Raw genomic sequence first — 10,000 nt, forward strand, 5'->3', positions numbered from 1 at the left:
TGGTGTTTTTTTTTGGTTTATTTTGTGTGTGTGTGTGTGGTATTTCTTCATGTGTGATGATGACACTGGTTGTTGTGCATGTGTCCACGTGGTCATTACTGTGTTTGTTTGTTTGTTTTTTTTCTCCTGTGTTGCTCCTGCTTGCTGTAGTACCCCTTTGAGGAGCGCGACTTGTCCAGAGCCCACGAAACTCCACCTTATGCCAGAAAGAAACTCCGGGTATTTGGTGTCCTACTTCTTTTTGATATATATATATATATTATATATATCTAACACCCCCCCTTCCCCCTCCCCCTTCTCCCACCTCGTTTCCACTTCACACTCCCCGTGCTTTTTCCTATACTCAGCAACGTCTCTCTCCTTTTTTTTATATTATCTTTTTTTTTCTTCTTTTTTTTTCTTTTTTCTTTTATTAATATATACTATAAACGCTCCAGTGCGGACATACAATCCCGTATGCTACCCCTGACTTTAAACGTGAGAAGGGAATATAAAAACACTCACGTAAAGCGAAGGGGTTGCATAAGGGAATCTTGGGATTCCATAACCGGTGGCTTGTTACTTGGGTGGGAGGGGGGGCGGGGGGGGGGGGGTGTCTCTCTGTTCACTAGTGACGAATCGCACTCAAAGTTTCTTTTTCTTTAGTTCATGTGGATGAACCCGCTCCCTCATTATGTAAATTATCCCCCCTCCCCTCCACTCCCCCCCCCTCCCCTGCCCCCTGCCTTCCCCCACACCCCCGCCCTGCATTTTCATTTTAATCAGCTGTGTGGGAGAAAAGATTGCGGTAATACTGATATTATAAGTAGTTAGTATTATCAGAAATTCCCTCCATTCATTTCACCATAGCCTTCCTCTTTCTTTGTGTAATTACCTTTCTCGTTAGATAAAAGAGACAGATATGTCAATGTATATATATAAAAAAAGAAGATAATAATAAAAAGAAGAAAAAGAAGAAGCTGGAAGCGGTGAGGGGGAGTCGAAAAAATATGCATGAATATCGCTGTGTGACTTTCTTTTTTCTTTTATTTTTCTTTCTTTCTTTTCTTTTTTTGTTTTTTACCATCCCTCAGTTCTGCTGATAACCCTATGAACGGTCCCGGACACTTGTGTATTGGAATCGCACTGTAACTATACTTTCTGCTTTATTGTGTGCTTTAAAAAAAAAATCATCATTCGTGCTTACAGTTTTTAGTTGTTGCCATTATGTAAAAAAAAAAACGCCCATTTATTTGTTTGTTGTATGTATATATATATATATATTTTTTTTTTTTTTTTTTTTTTTTTTTTTTTTTTTTTGGTCCTGGATTTCGGTGCACGTTTACATTTATGTTTTCTGATTTTTTTTGCATGATGTATAATCAATTGCTCAATTCCTTTACACGTGTTTTGTATCCGAGATGATGATTAATTATTAATTTTGGATTTTCTTTATGTCTTTCCTTTCTCTCTTTGTTGTAAATTAAGCTGTAATAGTAGCGTCTTGCTTCTGTGTTCCCATCAGATTTTCCAGTGTCGTTTGGATATGTCTTTTTGAAAAAAAAAAAAAAAAAAATTAAGCTATCGCAGATGTGCCTGGTATACACACCACTCTAGTGGTATTTTGCTAAAGCTGTTATTCTTGTTGACATTAAGTTCCACAGACGTTTGTTTGAGAATATCTGTTTCCATCAAGAAACCAAAACAGTTTATGATTTTTTTTTTTTTTTTCCATATTGTTGAAATAATTTGGTTACTAATAGCTCTAAAGTCAACGAGCTCACCTCGAAGGGAAAGCCGCGTCTCTTGTTTTCTTTCTTTCTTTTTATTTTATTTTATTATTCTAGTCAAGAAACGGTTGAAATTGTTTCATAAGTTCCATCGTGTCAACAAAAAAGCAAATGTAACCAACTTTCAAAACCACGCTAAGTTTGAATCACTCTGGGAAATGAAATGTATTTCTTGTACGAAATATGTGTATAACGATTTTTCTTTTTAATTCACAATGCCTAAATTGGAATGACTAGGGTTTTTTTTAGCACTGGGAAAGGTGAGCGTAGTTTTTAAGCAAGACACGCGCCGCTGTTCACGGTTTTCCCATTAACCCTTTCACCGCCAAGCTCGCATTTATGCACAGGCGTGGTAGAGGACCCATGTCACTGAAAGGTGACCATTCATTGGTCTGTTATCCATGAACCTACTGCTCTTAATGTTCAGTGGTAGGATAGGTCATATTTCTATACATCGCAGGGGGAATCCACAACTATTCTTAGCCACTGTCTTTATACCACAAGGGAATTTTGTACTCTTAATTGACTGGCGGTGAAAGGGTTAAGTGGCGATGATATTAACTGTTGAGTAGCGAGTTTTAACTGTAAACTGTATGGGCTAAAAACCCTTAGAAGTTTTGGTCGTGGCATGCTTGTGTGGCTTTACTTGTGACCAATGACACAAAGCGCTTAGCTGCACAGTTTCCTTCCACTTCTCAGCTGACACCCTTCGGGGACACAGGCGGACCAGAGCTGCCGCCCCTGGAACTTCCGGCCGCCGAGAGAGATCGAGGTCCCATCATGCCAGTTCCAAAGGGCATCCGACCCGTCCTCAGCAAGCACAGGATCGAGGTAACACGAGCGATGACTTTACAGATAAAGGCTCAGAGATTATTTGTATCTTGTTGTATTTGTATTTCTTTTTATCACAACATATTTCTCTGTGTGAAATTCGGGCTGCTCTCCCCAGGGAGAGCGCGTCGCTACACTACAGCGCCACCTTTTTTTCTTTTTTTTTCCTTCGTGCAGTTTTATTTGTTTTTCCTATCAAAGTGGATTTTTGTACAGAATTTTGCCAGGAACATCCCTTTTGTTGCCGTGGGTTCCTTTACGTGCGCTAAGTGCATGCTGCACACGGGACCTCGGTTTATCGTTTCATCCGAATGACTAGCGTCCAGACCGCCACTCAAGGTCTAGTGGAGGGGGAGAAAATATCGGCGGCTGAGCCGTGATTCGAACCAGCGCGATCAGATTCTCTCGTTTCCTAGGCGGACGCGTTACCGCTAGGCCATCACTCCATTACTTAACTAACGGTAAAATTAATGACGTTCCATGCATACCAGACGATTATGTGTATGGTATGATAGTCAGTCCTCTCTGACTAGGACCAACAGAACAGCAGAGGAGGCAACTGCTGTTCCAACTATCTGGGCTGCAATAGTGGAGAATCTCTTGTCCATGTTACATCCCCACTCTCGGCCAAGAGGGTTTTAGCGCAGTCGGCGTTAGGATTAGTTGTCAAAAGCCAGATAACCCCCAATGCTGCAGCACTAATAGCCAGTGCAATCTTGCCTCCTAATTTCAGAGCCATAGTCCTTCACAGTAGACTAAGTTGTAAATGACTTGCAGTGGAGAAACGGTAAACAACTACATAAACGTTGTTACATGCATACCAGTCAAGAAATATGAGCAGCCACGTAAACGATGTTACGTGCATTTCAGTTTCAAGGGCGTATCAGAGGATGCAGACAGATCTATATACGCTACACTACATCTGCTGAAAAGAAAAGTGAGCAGATACCTGACCTTGGCATAATCCTCCGCGCTGATCAGACTTTGAAGTCAGACAATAAACTCAGAGCTTTCGGAGCAAGTTTGAAAAACCCACTAATGTAGCCAACGGCGTGTAAACTTTCAATAGTTGCAGCAATTGACCGAATGCACGCCAGTTCCTGATTGAGATTATTAAGGAGAAATAAAATAGAAAGACTTTTTAAAACAATTTCCTTCTGAATATGGGAATCAGATCTGATGAAGTCCATTGAGTACCCGATTATATGGAACATTAGTCCACAAAGGGGAAATTCAGACAGGAGATGGTACTGCTAACATAGCTGTCATTGTTAGTATTCATTTATCGTTATCGTCGTCGTCATCATGAACGTTAAGACTATCATCAGCACACACCATCACCTTCATCACCCTCACCATATCCAACTACACCACCACCACAACTGGTAACTACCACTGTCACACCGCAACCACCCACAACAACCACCACCACCATCACAACCACTACCACCACAACCACACCCACACCCACCACCACAACCACCATCACTACCAACCCCAAATACCACCACCATCACCAGTACCTCCCCTTTTTTGACAAAACTCACGCGCATCACAGACCCAGTGACCTTGTCAGTTCCTGTCAACTTTATTATCTTTCAGATAGATCACCAGGTGGTAACGTTGCTAAACACCTGCTGATGCTGCTGGGTTTTTTTTTTGTTTTGTTTTTTTTGTTTTTTGTTGTTGTTTTTTGCGGGAGGGGGGGGGGATTCAGGACCTAATTGATAAAAACCTGCCTGACCTTTTGCAGGTTCTGTTATTAGGGGGTGGAGGTGGGGGGTGTTGTGTGTTGGAACTGATTGATAAAACATCTGCTTGACCAGGTGCTGTTATTTGAGGGGTGGGGGGAGGTGGGGGGGGGGGAGTGCGAGAACTGATTGATAAACACCTGCCTTGCCTGTTATAGATGTTGTTCTAGGAGTACCTGATTAAAACTCTCTCCATACGAACGGCGAAAGAGACGACGTTAACAGCGTTTCACCCCAATTACCATCATCAAAATATTGCAAGCGGAAAGCTCTTATACTTAAGGCGTGAATGTTGACAAAGAATACCACAATTCTGACGACGGAAGCTAAAGGTTGGGTCATTCAGACACCCACTGGACATCCGAGGTGTCTGTGTAGAGGAGAAGAGAGGACTGGCCGTACTGAGTGAGTTAATACATGCCTGACCTTTATAAACATCTGCTGGACCTTTTGAAGGTGCTGCTCTGTGGGAGAGTGAGTGGGGGGGGGGGAGATCTGATTAATAAACACCTGCCTGACCTTTTTTGCAGGTGCTGTTCTGGGGGGTGCGGGGCTCGATTATTTTGTTTTCTATTTTGTACTTCTTTTTATCACAACAGATTTCTCTGTGTGAAATTCGGGCTGCTCTCCCCAGGGAGAGAGCGCGTCGCTACACTACAGTTCCACCCAGTTTTGTTTTTTTTGTTTTTGCTTTTTTTTCCTGCGTGCACTTGTATTTGCTTTTCCTATCAAAGTGGATTTTTGTACAGAATTTTGCCAGGAACAACCCTTTTGTTGTGGTGGGTTCTTTTACGTGCGCTAAGTGCATGCTGCACACGGGACCTCGGTTTATCGTCTCATCCGAATGACTAGCGTCCAGATCACCACTGAAGGTCTAGTGGAGGGGGAGAAAATATCAGCGGCTGAGCCGTGATTCGAACCAGCGCACTCAGATTCTCTCGCTTCCTAGGCGGACGCGTTACCTCTAGGCCATCACTCCACTCTGACTTTGGCAGGTGTTGTTCTGCGGAGTGCGGGACCTTGTTCACAAACACCTGCCTACCCTTTTGCAGGTGTTGTTCTGCGGGGTGCAGAACCTGATTGATATACACCTGCTTGACCTTTTTACAGGTGCTGTTCTGGGTGGTGGGGGGTGGAAACTGATTGATAAACACCTGCTTGACCTTTTTACAGGTGCTGTTCTGGGTGATGGGGGGTGGGAACTGATTGATAAACACCTGCTTGACCTTTTTACAGGTGTTGTTCTAGGTGATGGGGGGGGGGGGAACTGATTGATAAACACCTTGCTGGCCTTTTTACAGGTGCTGTTCTGGGTGATTGGGGGTGGGAACTGATTGATAAGCACCTTGCTGGCCTTTTTACAGGTGGTGTTCTAGGTGGTGGGTGGTGGGAACTGATTGATAAACACCTGCCTAACCTTTTTACAGGTGCTGTTCTGGGTGATGAGGGTGGGAACTGATTGATAAACACCTGCTTGACCTTTTTACAGGTGCTGTTCTGGGTGATGGGGGGTGGGAACTGATTGATAAACACCTGCTTGACCTTTTTACAGGTGCTGTTCTGGGTGATGGGGGGTGGGAACTGATTGATAAGCACCTTGCTGACCTTTCTACGGGTGCTGTTCTGGGTGATCAGGGGTGGGAACTGATTGATATACACTGCTTGACCTTTTTACAGGTGCTGTTCTGGGTGATTGGGGGTGGGAACTGATTGATAAGCACCTTGCTGGCCTTTTCGGCAGATGCTGTTGATATTGTTATTATTGGGAGGGTGAGGTGCGGGACACGATAGATAAACATTTGCCTGACATTTTTCAGGTGCTGTTATGTGGAGAGGGGTGGGGGTGGGAACTGATTGATAAACACCTTGCCTGACCCTTTTTTTTTTTTTTTTTTTTTTTGCAGGTGCTGTTCTGGGGGGTGCGGGATCTGAAGCGCGTGCACCTGCAGCAGGTGGACAGTCCCCGCATCGACATCGAGTGCGCGGGGCACGTGCTGTCCTCGTCTGTCATCCACAACTGCAAGAAGAACCCCAACTTCGCCGTGCCCGTCAAGTACTTCGACGTGGTGAGTCACACAATTGTTTGTTTTTTGTGTTGTCGTTGTTGTTGTTGTTGTTGTTGTTATTTAATTTAGGAAGGTTGCTTACTTCTTCTTCTTCTTCTTCGTCTTCTTCTCCGTTCGTGGGCTGGAACTCCCACGTTCACTCGTACGTACACGAGAGGGCTTTTACGTGTATTGACCGTTTTTTTTACCTCCCCGCCATGTAGGCAGCCATACTCCGTTTTCGGGGGTGTGCATGCTGGTGTATTTTATTGTTTCCGTAACCCACCGAACGCTGACATGAGTTGCAGGATCTTTAACGTACGTATTTGAGCTTCTGCTTGCCGTGTACACACGAGGAAGGTTGCTTTCAGAAGGTCCCAGATACTTCAAACACACGACAAACATTAAAAGAACGCATAAAATGTCATAACACGATACAGACATTGTGCATGGTTGTGGGTTGAGTGTGTGTGTGTGGGGGGGGGGGGGAGTGATAGTACATGGTTGTGCATGTGTGTGGGGGGCGGGAGGGGTGTGGGGTGTGTGGGGAGGGGGGGTGTGGAGGTGATAGTGCATGGTTGTGCGGATGTGTGTGTGTGTGTGTGTGGGTGGGTGGGTGGGTGGGTGCATGGTTGTGCGTGTGTGTGTGAGGGGTGATAGTGCATGGTTGTGTGTGTGTGTGTGTGTTTGTGTGTGTGTGTGTGCGTGTGTGTGTGTGTGTGTGTGGGTGATAGTGCATGTTTGTGTGTGTGTGTGTGTGTGCGTGTGTGGCGGGGGAGGGGGGGGATATTAGTGCATGGTTGTGTGTGTGTGTGTGTGTGTGTGTGGGGGGGGGGGTGATAGTGCATGGTTGTGTGTGTGTGTGTGTGTGTGTGTGGGGGGGGGGTGATAGTGCATGGTTGTGCTGATGTGTGTGGGGGGGTGGGGTGAGAGTGCATGGTTGTGTGTGTGTGTGTGTGTGTGTGTGTGTCGGTGGGGGGGGGGGGTGATAATGCATGGTTGTGCGGGTGTGTGTGTGTGTGTGTGTGTGTGGGGGGTGATAGTGCATGGTTGTGCGGGTGTGTGTGTGGGGGTGATAGTGTATGGTTGTGCGGGTGTGTGTGTGTGTGGGTGATAGTACATGGTTGTGCTGGTGTGTTTGTGTGTGTGTGGGGTGTGATAGCACATGGTTGTGCGGGTGTGTGTGTGTGGGGTGTGATAGTGCATGATTGTGAGGGTGTGTGTGTGTGGGGGGGTGTGATAGTGCATGGCTGTGTGTGTTTGTGTGTGAGGGTGATAGTGTATGGTTGTGCGGGTGTGTGTGTATGTGGGTGATAGTACATGGTTGTGCTGGTGTGTTTGTGTGTGTGTGTGTGTGATAGCACATGGTTGTGCGGGTGTGTGTGTGGGGGGTGTGATAGTGCATGGTTGTGCGGGTGTGTGTGTGTGGGGGGGGGGTGATAGTGCATGGCTGTGTGTGTTTGTGTGTGAGGGTGATAGTGTATAGTTGTGCGGTTGTGTGTGTATGTGTGTGTGTGTGTGTGTGTGTGTGTGGGGAGGGGTGATAGCACATGGTTGTGCGGATGTGTGTGTGGGGGTGGGGGTAGGGGTGATAGTGCATAGTTGTGCGGGTGTGTGTGGGGTGTGTGTGATAGTACATGGTTGTGCGGGGTGTGTGTGTGTGGGGGGGGGAGGTGATAGTGCACAGTCGTGCGGCTGTGTGTGTGTGTGTGTGTGGGGGGTGATAGCACATGGTTGTGCGTGTGTGTGTGTGTGTGTGTGTGTGTGTGTGTGTGTGTGGGGCGGGGGGGGGTGATAGTGCATGGCTGTGCGTGTTTGTGTCTGAGGGTGATAGTGTATAGTTGTGCGGTTGTGTGTGTGTGTGTGTGTGTGTGGGGGGGGGGTGGAGGTGATAGTGCATGGTTGTGCGGGTGTGTGTGTATGTGTGTGTGTGTGTGTGTGTGTGTGGGGGGGGGGGGGGTGATAGCGCATGGTTGTGCGGGTGTGTGTGTGTGTGTGTGTGGGGGGGGTGATACTGCATGGGTGTGCGGGTGTGTGTGTGTGTGTGTGTGTGTGTGTGTGAGTGTGTGTGTGTGTGTGTTTGTGTGTGTGTGTGTGTGTCGGGGGGGGGGGGGGTGATAGTGCATGGTTGTGCGGGGGCGGGGGGGGGGGTGATAGTGCATGGTTGTGCGGGTGTGTGTGTGTGTGTGTGTGTGGGGGGGGTGATATTGCATGGCTGTGCGTGTGGGGGGTGGGGGGGGGGCGAGCTGAGGGGGAGCCGTAGTGGAGGTGAGCGATGGGTCAGGCGTATGTTTCGTGTATATTCTGACTTGACCTTTTTTTATTCTTTTTTTCTCTGTATGCATGTTTTGCTTTTTTTGGTGTGTGTGTGTGTGTGTATTTTGGGATATTTTTTGGCCAATGAAGAAAGCACTAAAAAAAATGAAAGAAAATAAAAGAAGAAAGAAACAACAAGAGAGAGAGAGAGAGAGAGGAGAGTTTGCCAGTGTTTTAGTGAGTTTAGCATTTTAGAGCGGGTGGATGGATAAAAGAGAGATTGGGAGAGAGACAAGGGGGGGGGGGTGGGGGAGGGAGGGAGAGAGAGAGAGAGAAGGAAACAGCCAGACAGACACAGAGAGACAGAGAGTAATCCACAACCGACCTGACCCCCTGACCCCCTTGACCCCCTGACCCTCTGACCCCAGGAGCTGCCGGAGAACGAGCTGTACTGCCCGCCCATCTCCATCCGCTGCGTGGACTGCCGGAGCTTCGGCCGCTTCACCCTGGTGGGCACCCACGTCATCTCCAGCCTGCACAAGTTCACCTACATCCCCACCACCCGCCAGGCCAAGGCCGCACTGCAGAAACTCTTCCCGGTCAAAGGTCAGGGCCATGGGGGAGGAAGGTCATGTCAGGGTCATGGGGAGAGGAGAGGGGAGGGTGGGTGGGTGGGTGGGTGGGTAGGGTGGGGTGGGTGCAGGTAACGGTGGTGGTGATGTTGGATGTACTTATACTGATAATCACTGTGCGATGGCAAAGTTATTCTTAATTTATCTTGTCTTAACTGATGCGTAATATGATACATGTAATGTTAGCCTCGGTGTGTTTCAATATGTTCACAGTTGGATTAATTACATTTTGAATAAGTGAATAAATTATGTGCAATAGTTTTTTTTATGTTAACGTGTTATATGTTGTTGATTCTTTTTGATTAAGTCATGTTTATGTTTTTGTGTTGAGCAATTCTCTACGTTTGTTTTACCGTACTTGTTGTAATTTCTCTTAATGTGATGATAAAGTTATTCTTATCTTATCTTATCTTATCTTATGACGGTGGTGAGGATGATGGTGGTGATGATGTTGAATCATACATTGCTGATTGTAATGATGTTGATGATGATGATGATGATGGTGACGATGTTGAATCATACATTGCTGATAGTAATGATGTTTATGATGATGATGATGATGATGGTGACGATGTTGAATCATACATTGCTGATAGTAATGATGTTTATGATGATGATGATGATGGTGACGATGTTGAATCATACATTGCTGATAGTAATGATGTTGTTGATGATGATGATGATGATGATGATGATGATGGTAATGACGTTGATGA

At 46.2% G+C, this 10,000-nt stretch overlaps 1 protein-coding gene across 1 annotated transcript in view; it reads left to right on the forward strand.

Annotated features, from left to right (window-relative positions):
- LOC143295115 (otoferlin-like) overlaps nt 1-10,000 on the forward strand; it is a 566,370-nt gene that overhangs the window by 449,611 nt on the left and 106,759 nt on the right. The window contains 4 exon segments of the mRNA XM_076606678.1: nt 151-219; nt 2,469-2,600; nt 6,256-6,417; nt 9,081-9,258. Coding sequence (XP_076462793.1) covers nt 151-219; nt 2,469-2,600; nt 6,256-6,417; nt 9,081-9,258 — 541 coding nt within the window.

The sequence above is a fragment of the Babylonia areolata genome, chromosome 20, assembly GCF_041734735.1.
Source record: "Babylonia areolata isolate BAREFJ2019XMU chromosome 20, ASM4173473v1, whole genome shotgun sequence".
Classification (NCBI taxonomy): domain Eukaryota; kingdom Metazoa; phylum Mollusca; class Gastropoda; order Neogastropoda; family Buccinidae; genus Babylonia; species Babylonia areolata.